We start from the raw sequence: 15,945 nt of genomic DNA on the forward strand, positions 1-15,945 counted from the left end.
CTGTAATAAGGTAGGGAGGGCACTGATAATAAGGGGTTGACAGTTCATGTAACCCCACAATGATGATGCTGCAGAGGCTGCAACTCGGCAAGTGGATAGGCCGTTTCGCTCATGACGGCGGCGAATTAGCATCACTTCAGCCGTGGCGGAAACAACCGCGGCTCGCCATGGACCGGCGTCGAGAAGCCAGTGGGTCCCGATGACAACGAACGATCAAGGGCTGCCTTTGGCGTCATCTAGCAGTGGAGTTTCCTGCAGGAGGCTATCGTGACGGAGCGCCTCGAAAACACCCTCCCGCCCCGCGCCGCCGCGAAGGCGGAGTGGAGGAGCCCGCGCGCGGCGTTTATATAGCAGAGGCCCCCCCTCTCCCCCCACACGGGGGGGGGGTGTGGGCGGGACCCTCCACGCGAACCCCCCGCGCGCTCATTGGACGAACGCGTTGGTCAACCGCGGGTCGCCTCGGGCTGCGCGCTCCGATTGGTTGGGCCGCTCGTCGATGGCCACGCCCACTCGCCACCCCCCTCTCCCTCCCCACGCGCCCGCACGGTTAGCCCCGCCCCCAACCGAGCGACGCCATTTTGAAGCGAGGGAGCGGGAGAAAGGAGGTTGGAGGTTTTGGAACAGCTGAGAGCGCCGGGGGCAGTGCGGGCAGCACCGCCGGGCAGCACCGCCGGGCAGCGCCGCGTGGAACGCGGGCAGCACCGCGGGCAGCGGCGGGCAGCACAGCCGGGCAGCACAGCCGGGCAGCACAGCCGGGGGCAGTACCGCGGGCAGCACAGCCGGGCAGCACCGCGGGCAGCACAGTGGGCAGCGGCGGGCAGCACCGCCGGGCAGCACCAGAGAACCCGGGACGAGAAACTCTGGGCCGGATCCAGAACCTGGGGCGGCGGCGGGGGGGGGACAACGGGACCACGGGCTCGAGGCACAAGCAAGGAACCAGGACCCCCCCCCCCCCGCCGCCACCGCTGCTGCTGCAAGACCAGGGACCCCCCCCCCCCCCTGGCGAGCGGGGTCCTGCGAACCAACATCTCGCGACTCGGGGAACGGAGATCGGGACCAGAGCCACCCCGGGCACGGGGGGGTGTCCCCCCGAATCTGGTGATCGGGACTTGGGAGCGAGGTTCGTAGCGAGGAGGACTTCTGATGCCCGAACCCGGGACCCGCATCGCAACAGCCCGGAGGAGAAGGGCGCTCCTGGGTTAGAGGACCGCGCGGAGAAGGGCGCACACGAGGGGGGTGGGGTGGGGGGTGGGTAGCCGTCGGAACGCAACCGCGGACTGGGATCCGAAGGAACCCCCACAGCACCGTTGAGGACCGATCCCGGAACGTCGGCCGTCACCGGGGGGGAGGGGGGTGTGTGAGCTCTCTAACCGGGCTGTCTGGAGTCGGACAGCGCTGGGGGTAGTGGGGGTCTTATTTGAACCCCAGATAAACCCCCTCGATTGAACCGCCGCGTCCCCGCGATGCACGCGCGACGCTCGGGGTACTGCTGCTCCTGAGGCCGGGAGAGACCCCCCGGGACCCCCCCCCCACCCCCCGGGGAGACCCCGTGAAGGGGACCCACCCCCCCCGGGGAGACCCCGTGAAGGGGACTCTGGATGCCGGCGCGAGGCTCTGCGAGGCCGCCCCACAGCAGGACCCCCATGCCTCCCCCGCGCGGCTGCGAGCCCCCATTGGCGCGGACTCGGACGAGAGCGACCAGAGGGGTGAGTCAACCACAACACAACCACCACAACCCCCACCACAACCACCACAACCCCCACCACAACCACCACCACAACCACAACCATCACCACAACCACCACAACCATCACCACAACCACCACCCCCACAACCACCCCCACATCCACCTCCACAACCACCACAACCCCCACCACAACCACCACCACCCCCACAACCACCATCACAACCACCATCACAACCACCACCGCAACCACCACCACACGCGCCTCGCGACCACCCCCACAACTACCACCACCCCCACAACCACCCCCATCATCACCCCCACAACCACCACCACCACAACCACCATCACCCCCACAACCCCCACCACCCCCACTCCCACCACGCTTCTCGCGACCACCCCCCACAACCACCTTCCCACCCCCCTAAAAAAATCCCAGACCCCCCGTAAATGTTGTGTACCCCCCCCCTGACCCCTGAGACTGAACCCCAAATGCTGTCCCCTCGGATCCCCGCTCGGGAGGGTCCCACGAGGCCGCCGCGTCCCCTTGAACCCCCCCGACTTCCCTGACCCCTGAGGCGGACGCGACCCAGACAGACGGGGAGGGGTCTGTCTGCTGGGTCGATAGGGGTGTGCGTGGTGCCTGTGTGTGTGATGCCTGTGTGTGTGGTGTGGGTGTGTAGGGTGTGTGGTGCCTGTGTGATGCCTGTGTGTGTGTGTAGGGTGTGTGTGGTGTGTGTAGGGTGTGTGTGTGTGGTGCCTGTGTGTGTGTGTTGCCTGTGTGTGGGGTGTGTGTGTAGGGTGTGTGTGGTGTCTGTGTGTGGGTTGTGTGGTGTCTGTGTGTGGTGTCTGTGCGTGGTTCTCTGTAGGGTGTGTGTGTGTGGTTCTGTGTGTAGGGTGTGTGTCTGTGGTTCTGTGTTTAGGGTGTGTGTGGTGTCTGTGTGTGGGTTGTGTGGTGTCTGTGTGTAGGGTGTGTGGTGTGTATGTAGGGTGTGTGTGTGTGGTTCTGTGTGTGGGGTGTGTGGTGTCTGTGTGTAGGGTGTGTGTGTGTGGTGTGTATGTAGGATGTGTGTGTGTGGTTCTGTGTGTAGGGTGTGTGTCAGTGGTTCTGTGTGTAGGGTGTGTGTGGTGTCTGTGTGTGGTTCTGTGTGTAGGGTGTGTGTGGTTCTGTGTAGGGTGTGTGTGTGTGGTGTGTATGTAGGGTGTGTGTCTGTGGTTCTGTGTGTAGGGTGTGTGTGGTGTCTGTGTGTGGGGTGCCTGTGTGTGTGGTTCTGTGTGTGGTGTGTGTGTGGTGTGTGTTTCCATGCTTAGGGTGTGTATCGCCCTGTGTGTAGTAGGGTGTGCGTGGTGCCTGCGTGCGGGGCTGTGTGTGTGGGGCGTGTGCTTTTGGCTGTGTGCGGGGTGTAGGTCTGGCTGTGTGGGAGGGTGTGTGCGCCTTGATTGGGGTTACGTCAGTCCATGCGTGTCTAGACGTTACCCGGCGCGTGGGCTTGAAGGGGGTGGGGTGAGATGGTGGTGGTGGGGGGTGGTTAAGGGGTGTGCACAGTGTGGGTGTGGGGAGCCACCGCAGTTTGATTCCCGCTCACGCGGCCGAACACTGCGCTGGTCCTGGGCCTCCCCTAGGTTGACTCGGCCTCAAATGAGTTCCTGGTGCGGTGTGCAGTAAGCATCGCCACTAGGGGAGACAAAGGCGGCCGGGCGTGGTGCTGGCCACTCCACACAACCCCCGTTGCGTGCGGCGCCGGCCTTCATAGGTGCTGCTCGCTAACAGCACTTGCCCCTACACAGTCTTGGGATCACGTGAGGTGTTGGAAGGCTGGCCTTCCTCCTGGCAAGAGGTCACGGGACAGGGCCCCCTGGCCTCCAGGTGTTATGGGTTGACCGATCGAGGTAGGAGACTGGGAAGATTGCACCACCTGCGTCAACCTCTGCGGAGTTTTATCCACCCGGCGGCCTGCGCTCGTTGTTGTGAGCATCGTTTCTCTGCCCCTCCGTTGATGCGGTTGGATGGCGACTGCCTCCAACGCCCAGACAAAGACGAAGGTCCCCCGTGTAGCCTTTAACAGGCTGTTGGGGCAAGTGCTGTTAGCGAGCACCTATGAAGGCCGGCACGGCACACGAGGGGGTGGGTTGACAAAACCACGCCCGGCCGCCTTTGTCTCCCCAGTGACGATGTTTACACATCGCACCAGGTACTCATTTGAGGCTGAGTCGACCTAGGGGAGGCCCGGGACCGGTTCAGATAATCGTCACTGGTGTTGGCCATGAGCGGGAATCGAACCCGGATAGCCAGGTTCATAGCGCAGCACGCTAATCGCTACACTACCGCTCCCCCACACTCACACACACACCCCAGACACACACCCCCCAGATATACACCCACTCACACACCCAGACACACACCCACACACCCCAGACACACACCAACCAACATACACCTAGACACACACACTTCCTCACATCCATACACCCAAACCCTCAAATCCACACACACACCCTCACACACACACACCCTCACACACACCCCTTACACACACACACACCCTCACACACACACCCTCACACGCCCAGACACCCACACACTCCCAGACACCCACACACTCCCTCGCATCCATATACTCAAATCCTCACATACACACACCCCACACACACACACTCACAAACCCACCCACTCACACACCCACCCACTCACACATCCACCCACACCTACCCACACACCCCCAGACACCCACACACCCCCACACACACACACCCTCACACACATCCACCCACACCTACCCACACCCGCCCAGACACCCACACCCGCCCAGACACCCACACACTCCCAGACATCCACACACCCCACACACACACACACCCACCCACTCACACACCCACCTAACCCACCCACCCAGACACCCACCCAGACACCCACACACACCCAGACACCCACACACTCACTCACCCAGACACCCACACACACCCAGACACCCACACACGCCCAGACACCCACACACCCCACACACACACCCACCCACTCACACACACACATACACCCACCCACCCAGACACCCACACACCCACCCAGACACCCACACACCCACCCAGACACCCACACACCCAGACAACCACACACTCACTCGCATCCACACACCCCACACACACCCACCCACTCACAAACCTACTCACACACCAACCCACACACTCACACACCCACCCACTCACACACCCGCCCACCCACTCACAAACCTACTCACACACCCACCCACTCACCCACCCACAACACGCCCAGACACAACGAACCGCCACCACCCACGCACCACACTCGCACACCCCCTCAGCATCTTGATGGTGGTGGTGATGATGGTAACGATGTTGCTGGTGATGATGGTAACGATGTTGCTGCTTATGTTTAATGGCGATGACGCCGATAATGTGGTTGTTGATGTATCAGGTGGTGTTGCAGCTGTTATCCTCCTGCCGATGTTCCGGTGATGTTGTTTGGCTGATGTTGTTGATGTTTACTGCCGACTTTGCTCTGGATGCCGTTGGCGACGATGGCGATGTTGCCTGCAACGTTTTTTTTTGCCGGCGGAAAGAAATTGTGCTGTCCGATGGCGATGGACCTTGGCTGGCTCGCCGGGAAACAGAGGCTTCTGTGTGGGCTCCGGCGCAGACAGAGCCGGCGGGGGCCGGGGTTAAATGAGTTCAGTCTGGCAGCCTCCGCGCATGCGCACTCGCACGATTCACAGGCACAGAGATTCATAGAGATATATACATAGAGATATGTATATAGATATATACATATAGATACATACATAGATATATACATAGAGATATAGACAGACACAGAGATACATAGAGATACATAGAGATATATACATAGAGATATACACAGAGTTACATAGAGATATATACATAGAGATATAGACAGAGACACACAGATACATAGAGATACATAGAGATATAGACAGACACAGAGATACATAGAGATATATAGAGATATACACAGAGATACATAGAGATAGATAGATATATAGACAGACACAGATATACATAGAGATACATAGAGATATACACAGAGATACATAGAGATATATATAGATATACATAGAGATACATATATATACAGAGATATAGACAGAGACACAGAGATACATAGAGATATATAGACAGAGACACACAGAGACACACAGAGATACATAGAGATATATACATAGAGATATAGACAGAGACACACAGAGATACATAGAGATGCATAGAGATATAGACAGACACAGAGATACATAGAGATATATAGAGATATACACAGAGATACATAGAGATAGATACATAGAGATATGTATGTATAGATATATACGTAGAGATACATAGAGATATACACAGATTCATAGAGATATATACATAGAGATATATATATAGATATATACATAGAGATACATAGAGATATATACATAGAGATATGTATAGATATACATAGAGATACATACATGGAGATATAGACAGAGACACAGAGATACATAGAGATATATACATAGAGATATGTATATATAGATATACATAGAGATACGCACAGAGATACATATACATAGAGATATAGACAGACACAGAGATACATAGAGATAGATGCATAGAGATAGATACATAGAGATATGGACAGAGATACATATACACAGATACATAGAGATATACACAGGGATACATAGAGATATATACATAGACAATATACATAGAGATGTACACATAGAGATACATAGAGACATATACATAGAGATACACACATAGAGATACATAGAGATATACACAGGGATACATAGAGATATATACATAGACAATATACATAGAGATGTACACATAGAGATACATAGAGACATATACATAGAGATACACACATAGAGATACATTGAGATATACACAGAGAGATATATACATAGAGACACAGCTACAGAGATGTACACACATACAGACACATACACATAAGAGACGTGTAGATGTACACACAGAGAGATATACACAGATACGGAAATACAGATATGCACACACACAAATGTTAACATACGTAGATACTGTATACACACACGCGTGTCTTCTACGTGTGTTCCTGTATGCGAACACATGATATATTTTCACCCCGATGGTTTGTTAAGGCGAGACGTGGGATCTGTGTGTGTATCCAGTATCATTGTGTGTGTGTGTACCATGCTCCAGTGTGTGTGTGTACCATGCTCCAGTGTGTGTGTGTGTGTACCATGCTCCTGTGTGTGTGTGTGTACCATGCTCCAGTGTGTGTGTATGTGTACCATGCTCCAGTGTGTGTGTGTGTACCATGCTCCTGTGTGTGTGTGTGTACCATGCTCCAGTGTGTGTGTGTACCATGCTCCTGTGTGTGTGTGTGTGTACCATGCTCCAGTGTGTGTGTGTGTACCATGCTCCAGTGTGTGTGTGTACCATGCTCCAGTGTGTGTGTGTGTACCATGCTCCTGTGTGTGTGTGTACCATGCTCCTGTGTGTGTGTGTGTACCATGCTCCAGTGTGTGTGTGTGTGTACCATGCTCCAGTGTGTGTGTGTGTACCATGCTCCAGTGTGTGTGTGTACCATGCTCCAGTGTGTGTGTGTACCATGCTCCAGTGTGTGTGTGTACCATGCTCCTGTGTGTGTGTGTGTACCATGCTCCAGTGTGTGTGTGTACCATGCTCCAGTGTGTGTGTGTACCATGCTCCAGTGTGTGTGTGTACCATGCTCCTGTGTGTGTGTGTACCATGCTCCTGTGTGTGTGTGTGTACCATGCTCCTGTGTGTGTGTGTGTACCATGCTCCTGTGTGTGTGTGTACCATGCCCCTGTGTGTGTGTGTACCATGCTCCAGTGTGTGTGTGTGTACCATGCTCCTGTGTGTGTGTGTGTACCATGCTCCTGTGTGTGTGTGTGTGTACCATGCCCCTGTGTGTGTGTGTGTACCATGCTCCAGTGTGTGTGTGTACCATGCCCCTGTGTGTGTGTGCCATGCTCCAGTGTGTGTGTGTGTACCATGCTCCAGTGTGTGTGTGTGTACCATGCTCCTGTGTGTGTGTACCATGCTCCAGTGTGTGTGTGTGTACCATGCTCCAGTGTGTGTGTGTGTGTGTACCATGCTCCTGTGTGTGTGTGTGTACCATGCTCCAGTGTGTGTGTGTGTGTACCATGCTCCTGTGTGTGTGTGTACCATGCCCCTGTGTGTGTGTGTACCATGCTCCTGTGTGTGTGTGTAGCATGCTCCTGTGTATGTGTGTGTACCATGCTCCAGTGTGTGTGTGTAGCACGCTCCTGTGTGTGTGTGTGTACCATGCTCCTGTGTGTGTGTGTGGACCATGCTCATTTGTGTGTGTGTGTGGACCATGCTCATTTGTGTGTGTGTACCATGCTCCTGTGTGTGTGTGTGTGCCATGCTCCTGTGTGTGTGTGTACCATGCTCCTGTGTGTGTGTGTGTACCATGCTCCTGTGTGTGTGTGTGTACCATGCTCATTTGTGTGTGTGTGTGGACCATGCTCATTTGTGTGTGTGTACCATGCTCCTGTGTGTGTGTGTACCATGCTCCTGTGTGTGTGTGGACCATGCTCATTTGTGTGTGTGTGGACCATGCTCATTTGTGTGTGTGTACCATGCTCCTGTGTGTGTGTGTGTACCATGCTCCTGTGTGTGTGTACCATGCTCCTGTGTGTGTGTGTACCATGCTCCTGTGTGTGTGTGTACCATGCTCATTTGTGTGTGTGTGTGTACCATGCTCCTGTGTGTGTGTGTACCATGCTCCTGTATGTGTGTGTACCATGCTCCTGTATGTGTGTGTACCATGCTCATTTGTGTGTGTGTGTGTACCATGCTCCTGTGTGTGTGTGTGTACCATGCTCCTGTGTGTGTGTGTACCATGCTCCTGTATGTGTGTGTACCATGCTCATTTGTGTGTGTGTGTGTACCATGCTCCTGTGTGTGTGTGTACCATGCCCCTGTGTGTGTGTAATATAATACACTCCAACGGGCAAAGTCTGAAATGAGCCCTCACCTCGAGCGCAATGGGCATGTTTATCCTGCAGAGGATTATGGATCATGTCGGCAGAATATAAGAGGCACGCGTTACGCCTGGACTCTCAGAATTACAGAGACCCATAGACTCCCATAGAGACCCATAGACTCCCATAAAGACCCATAGACTCCCATAGAGACCCATATACTCCCATAAAGACCCATAGACTCCCATAGAGACCCATAGACTCCCATTGAGGCCCATATACTCGCACATAGACCCATAGACTTCCATAGAGACCCACACACTCTTATAGAGATCCATAGACTCCCTTAGACCCATATACCCTCATAGAGACCCATAGATTGCCATAGAGACCCATAGATTGCCATAGAGACCCATAGACTCTCATAGAGACCCATAGACTCACATAGAGACCCATAGACTCCCATAGAGATCCATAGAATCTATGAGACTCATCGACTCACATAGAGACCCATAGACTCCCATTGAGGCCCATATACTCGCACACAGACCCATATACTTCCATAGAGACCCACACACTCTTATAGAGTTCCATAGACTCCCTTAGACCCATATACCCTCATAGAGACCCATAGATTGCCATAGAGACCCATAGACTCTCATAGAGACCCATAGACTCACATAGAGACCCATAGGCTCACATAGAGACCCATAGACTCCTATAGAGACCCATAGACTCCCATAGAGACCCATAGACTCTCATAGAGACACATAGACTCTCATTGAGACCCATAGACTCCCATAGAGACTCGTGGACTCGCACGGAGACCCATAGACTTCCATAGGGACCCATAGACTCACATAGAGACCCATAGACTCGCACGGAGACCCATAGACTTCCATAGAGACCCACACACTCTTATAGAGATCCATAGACTCCCTTACACCCATATACCCTCATAGAGACCCGTAGACTCCCATAGAGACCCGTAGACTCCCATAGAGACCCATAGACTCCCATAGAGACACATAGACTTACATAGAGACCCGTAGACTCCCATAGAGACCCATAGACTCCCATAGAGACACATAGACTCTCATAGAGAGCCATATACTCCCATAGAGACCCTTAGACTCACATAGAACCGGTCCTGGGGCTGCCCTAGGTCAACACAGCCTTAAATGAGTACCCGGTGCAGTTTGTCAACATGAGCACTGGGGAGACAAAGGCGGCCGTGTCGGCCTCCATAGGCAGTGCTCGCAAACAGAACTTGCCCCAGTAGTCAAGGCGTACGGTAAGGGGGGGGGCGATCTTTGTGTACGTGAGTGAGAGTCGGCGGGGTGGGAGGGTGGGTGCAGGGCGAATGCGAAAGTCTAGACGTTGAGTCATCACGGTGTGACCCCCTGCCAAAATAAAGGCTCCCATGACGGGGAGGGTAGGCCTCCCCCCCCTCTTCCTCTTGCCAGAATAAAAGCCCTCGTCACGGGGCTTGACCCGCTTGCCAAAATAAAGGCCCTGTCAGCACGGATTGGCTACCTCTCCAGAATAGAAGTCCCCTCGTCACGAGGCTTGACCCGCTTGCCAAAATAAAGGCCCTCTTAGCACGGATTGGCTACCTCTCCAGAATAGAAGTCCCCTCGTCACGGGGCTTGACCCGCTTGCCAAAATAAAGGCCCTCTTAGCACGGATTGGCTACCTCTCCAGAATAGAAGTCCCCTCGTCACGATGCTTGACCCGCTTGCCAAAATAAAGGCCCTCTTAGCACGGATTGGCTACCTCTCCAGAATAGAAGTCCCCTCGTCACGGGATGGACCCGCTTGCCAAAATAAAGGCCCTCTCAGCACGGATTGGCTACCTCTCCAGAATAGAAGTCCCCTCGTCACGGGGCTTGACCCGCTTGCCAAAATAAAGGCCCTTTCAGGATGGAATGGCTCTCCAGAATAGAAGTCCCCTCGTCACGGGATGGACCCGCTTGCCAAAATAAAGGCCGCCCCGTCGGCCGGGTGCCGTCTGTCTGCCAAACATCAAAGGCTGGCATCAGCTGTTTCGACTCCCCCCGCCTGGCAGAATAAAAGTCTACGTCGCAGAGTGGCCCCCTGCCAAATTAAAGCCCCCCCCCCCCGCCGCCAATCTCCCATCTTAAGTCAAGGTCTCTCTCCCCTGGGGGCAGGAAACATCTGCCCAAACCACCGTGGGAGGTCGTCGATCGTCCTGCACAGACCCCTCCTGCATCCCTCTCGTCCGTCTGTCTGCAACGACCTTGCCGCACCCCCACAGCCAACCGCGCTGTCGAGTCCCTGTCCCCTTGTCAGAGGTCGCAAACGGGTTTTGATTCCTTACCCGTAGCCGGCCGTACCAGGGTCGCAAACGGGTACCCGTACCCGGCCGTACCCTACCCGTACCCTTCCCGTACTCGGCCGGGTACGGGTAGGGTACGGGTATCGGGTACCCGATTGCGACCTCTGGGATGAAGCCATGTTGCAGGCGCGGGTGGGTTGATTCTAGGAACTTGAATTGTGAGAAGAGACAAGACGTTGGGAAATGAGTGACAAACGGTGACTCACCAGTGACTCACCCGTACCCGGTCGCACCAGGGTCGCAAACGGCTACCCGTACCCGGCCGGGTACGGGTAGCCGGGTATCGGGTAGGGTACGGGTATCGGGTACCCGGTTGCGACCTCTGCCCCTTGCTCAAGAGGCTCCGGCTTCACTCTGCCGTGCCCTGCTGCATCACCTCTGGCCGACCGTGCTAATCGTCGGCATCCTCGTCATCATTTTAACACGCGGGCTTTCGCCGTAACGCAGGTAAACATTTTGTTTTGCGCTATCGAACCCAAGAAGAGCTCTATGATGGATCATCTTTGTCGGCCGTGATGAATCCACTGTTGGCTTAAGGCCCCCCCCCGCCCCCCCCAATGCTTAAAGTCACCTCTCGCGATGGTGGGGGGTGCGCGCCATCGGTGGCTAGGAGATGTTCACGACCTCGCCCGGTGTACTGGAGGTCGTGGACATTCGGCGTTTGTTGTCGCGTGGATTTTTCTCCGGGTCCTCCCTTTTTCCACTCCACACTCAGGATCATCATGATGTGATGGTGTGTCGGTGATGGTGTAACGATGATGGCTTAACGGTGATGTTGTGTCGGTGATGGTGTAACAGTGATGGTGTGGCAGTAATGATGTCTGTCGGTGGTGTAACAGTGACGGTTAACCGTGACGGTGTAATGGTGACGGTGTAACGGTGACGGTGTGACGGTGTAATGGTGACGGTGTGATGGTGACGGTGTGACGGTGACGGTGTAATGGTGACGGTGTGACGGTGATGGTGTGACGGTGTAACGGTGACGGTGTAATGGTGACGGTGACATGGTGACATGGTGACGGTGTAATGGTGAGGGTGTAATGGTGATGGTGTAATGGTGATGGTGTAATGGTGATGGTTATGACGGTGTAACGGTGACGGTGTGACGGTGACGGTGTGATGGTGACGGTGTGGTGTGGTTTGGCGTGGTGCGGTGTGCACAGGGGTGGTGTGTGTGCCGCCACGGAGGCTGGTGCTGCTGATGGCCGGCGTGGCTGCCATGGTGTTCCTGCCCTGCTCACTGCTCCACCACCACCACCACCACCTCCTCCTCGACAGCCGCCCCACACCCCCACTGCTCACGCACACCATGGTAACCGTAGTAACGCGCACACTCCATCGCGGCCGCGGTGACGCACAAACACCACGGTAACCGTGGGAGTGCCGTGCTCGCCGTGGTAACGCACGCTGCGTGGTATCGTAATCGCGACGGTGACACGCAACGCCGTGACGACGCACGCCGCCACGCTCGCCACGCGACGCGGACAACGCAACATGCGACGTCCCTGTTAGTGGGGTCGTGATGCTGATGATGCTGATGATGCTGCTGATGATGATACTGCTCGTGCTGATGATGATGCCTATGATATTGATGGTGATCCTGCTGATGATGATGATCATGCTGCTGATGATGATCATGCTGCTGTGTGTGCGTGTGTCTCACAGGGTAGTGGCCTGTGGCCTGCTGACCGAGCAGCCTCGCAAACCGCAAGTTCTCATCAGGTGACTGGTCCCACGTCACACCCTCAACGTCACCCCCTACGTCACGTCAACAACATCATACCCCCACAACATCACACCCGCAACGTCACCCCCTACGTCACGTCAACAACATCATACCCCCACAACATCACACCCGCAACGTCACCCCCTACGTCACGTCAACAACATCATACCCCCACAACATCACACCCGCAACGTCACCCCCTACGTCACGTCAACAACATCATACCCCCACAACATCACACCCGCAACGTCACCCCCTACGTCACGTCAACAACATCATACCCCCACAACATCACACCCGCAACGTCACCCCCTACGTCACGTCAACAACATCATACCCCCACAACATCACACCCGCAACGTCACCCCCTACGTCACGTCAACAACATCATACCCCCACAACATCACACCCGCAACGTCACCCCCTACGTCACGTCAACAACATCATACCCCCACAACATCACACCCGCAACGTCACCCCCTACGTCACGTCAACAACATCATACCCCCACAACATCACACCCGCAACGTCACCCCCTACGTCACGTCAACAACATCATACCCCCACAACATCACACCCGCAACGTCACCCCCTACGTCACGTCAACAACATCATACCCCCACAACATCACACCCGCAACGTCACCCCCTACGTCACGTCAACAACATCATACCCCCACAACATCACACCATAACATCACACCCACTCCATACCTCCCAAGGACGGACCCGCAATGTCACACCGACAACATCACCTCCCCGCAACGTCACACCCGCACCCTCACACCCTCAACGTCACCATTCAAAGTCACCCCCCCAACGTCACCCCCCCAACGTCACCCCCCCCAACGTCACCCCCCCCAACGTCACACTCTCCAAGGTCACACCCTCAAGGTCACCACTCATAGTCAGTGCAGCAGAGGTTCAGTGATGGGGTTGTTGTTGTTGTTGTTGTTGTTTTTATTGATTTCAATGTCTCTCTGTGTTCTATCTTCTCCTCTCTCTGTTTTCCTCTTCACTTCTCCCCACCCCCCCCTCTCCCCCACCCCCCCTCTCTCCCCCCCCACCCTCTGCCCCCCCCCCCCCACTCTCCTCACCCCCCCCCTCGCCACCGTCGCCCCCACCAGCCCCTGGTGTGCGGCGGGGCCTCTGCGACGGGGGGCCCCCCGGCCGCCCGCGACCCCTTCGCCCGCCCGGGCGGGGGGCTCAAGTACCCGTACAGCTCCTCCGAGGTGGACCTGCCCCCCACGATCGCGCTCTCGGACGGCGAGGAGCCGCCCCCCTACAAGGGCCCCTGCTCCCTGCGCCTTCGCAACCACGAGCAGCAGCTGGAGATCAACCGCGAGGCCATCCGGCCGCCCCCCAACCGCACCGTCTTCGACAGCGACTACTGGCCGCACTTCCGGCCCCCCTCCTGCCGAGCGGGGGTCTCGGCGGGGGGGGCTCGCGGCGGCGACGGGGGGGGGGGGCCCCCCGCGGGGGCTGTCGCTGCCGCCGCCGCCCTCCTACAGCGAGGCGCTGAGACACTGCCTCATGCCGCACGCCGTTACCGCGACCGCCGGCGTCGGCGCCAAGGCGGCAGCGGGCCCCGCCGCGGGCACGGGCGCCGTTGCCGTCGCCGCCGCCGGCTGCGCGACCAGCGGGGCTGCCGGCACGAAGCCCGGCGCGGGCGCCGCCGCCGGCAACAGCGACGGCGCGACCGGGCAAGAGACGGCGGTCGTGGTGGTGGTGGTAGGGGTGGGGGTGGGGGGCGGCCAACCGCAGACTAACGTCAGGGGACGCACGGCTTGACGGGAGAACGGAGACGGACGGGCCGACGGACTGGTGCGGACGCACGCACGCACGCACGCGGGGTCGACATCCGTAGGCCACGCTGCAACGCGGCCGTTGTGGGTCCGGGGGCGGAAGGGGAAAGGAGAGCGGCGGTGACGGCCGCGGTGACGGCTGCGGTGACGGCGGTGCCAAAGAGGGAGGGCGGAAGCAGGAGGAACTGACGGGCGCGGGAGAGCGCGTGAAGCGGGCGAGAGAGCGACGCGGCGGCGAGGATTTGGACCGGTCATTGCGGGGAGAGCGGGGAAGAGGGGGGGGGGGGGCGCCCAAGGCGGACCGCTCGCCTCGCTCGCGCCGATCGCTTTTAGTGCCAGTGCTGGACTCGCGGAGGACGGAGAAGATGAGAGAAATAATAAGAAATATCTATATCTCTATAATAGTAACGAGCAGAGATTCTATATATATACGTCTAGCGACACTCGCCCGGCCGTTGGCGCGGCCGGGAGATGTTCCAAAGTGCTTTTAGGGGTCAGGCAAAAGTTTCACAAAAGCACACAGCCACCGGGGGAGGTGGTGGCTCACCACCCGGTGCTCACCACCCGGCGCTCACCACTCGGCGCTCATCACCCGCCACTCACCGTCACTCACCGTCGCTCACCACCCGGCGTTCACCGTCGCTCACCACTCGCCGCTCACCACCCGCCACTCACCGTCACTCACCGTCGCTCACCACCCGGCGCTCACCGTCACTCACCACCCGGCGCTCACCACCCGGCGCTCACCGTCGCTCACCACTCGCCGCTCACCACTCGGCGCTCACCACCCGCCACTCACCGTCACTCACCGTCGCTCACCACCCGGCGCTCACCACTCGGCGCTCACCACTCGGCGCTCACCGCCAACGCGAGGAACGCCGATCACCGTTCTGTTACCATGATGATGATGATTATTGCCATCGTCATTATTACCTGTCGTCGTCGGTTTTCGTTGTTATATTTTAGGTTCTGTCAGTACCAAGGGCGTTGTGGCAGAAGATTATTTAATTTGCTATTGCTGTTATTTTATGTTATTTTATTATACTAGATAATTTGTTAACGAGGAGGAGATGGGGGGGGAGGGGGAGGCGGGGCAGGCGTTGGGGGGGGGGGTCAAGCAGTTGCACTAAATCTGGGGGGCACGATCGGGGACTGGGCGTGTGCGTGTGTGTCTGTGTGCACACCTGTGTGTGTGTGCAGGTGTGTGTGTCTGTGTGCACACCTGTGTGCAGGTGTGTGTGTGTCTGTACACACCTGTGTGTAGATGTGTGTGTGTCTGTGCGCACCTGTGCGTGTGTGTGTGTGCAGGTGTGTGTGTGTGTGCAGGTGTGTGTGCAGGGGTGTGTGCAGGTGTGTGTGTGTCTGTACACACCTGTGTGTAGGTGAGTGTGTGTGTGTGCGTGTGTGTGTC

General features: G+C 56.7%; 1 protein-coding gene across 1 annotated transcript; it reads left to right on the top strand.

Moving 5' to 3' along the window:
- The first annotated feature begins 574 nt into the window (after positions 1–574).
- LOC144949646 (uncharacterized) lies at positions 575–15,599 on the top strand. Its single transcript, XM_078879631.1, has 4 exons — positions 575–1,706; positions 12,168–12,316; positions 12,670–12,726; positions 13,857–15,599. The coding sequence occupies exons 2-4, from the start codon at positions 12,206–12,208 to the stop codon at positions 14,496–14,498; spliced, it is 810 nt and encodes a 269-aa protein (XP_078735757.1). The 5' UTR covers positions 575–1,706; positions 12,168–12,205; the 3' UTR covers positions 14,499–15,599.
- The last annotated feature ends 346 nt before the right edge of the window (positions 15,600–15,945 follow it).

Source organism: Lampetra fluviatilis, chromosome 54 (assembly GCF_964198595.1).
Source record: "Lampetra fluviatilis chromosome 54, kcLamFluv1.1, whole genome shotgun sequence".
In the NCBI taxonomy this organism is placed as follows: domain Eukaryota; kingdom Metazoa; phylum Chordata; class Hyperoartia; order Petromyzontiformes; family Petromyzontidae; genus Lampetra; species Lampetra fluviatilis.

What these genes read in the sequence shown, in the direction of transcription:
- LOC144949646 (XM_078879631.1), top strand. Translation starts at nt 12,206, where the DNA reads ATGGCCGGCGTGGCTGCCATGGTGTTCCTGCCCTGCTCACTGCTCCAC. An exon ending in CACTGCTCACGCACACCATG is followed by an intron (nt 12,317 to 12,669) that starts GTAACCGTAGTA and finishes TGTGTCTCACAG; the next exon opens with GGTAGTGGCCTGTGGCCTGC. An exon ending in AAACCGCAAGTTCTCATCAG is followed by an intron (nt 12,727 to 13,856) that starts GTGACTGGTCCC and finishes CGCCCCCACCAG; the next exon opens with CCCCTGGTGTGCGGCGGGGC.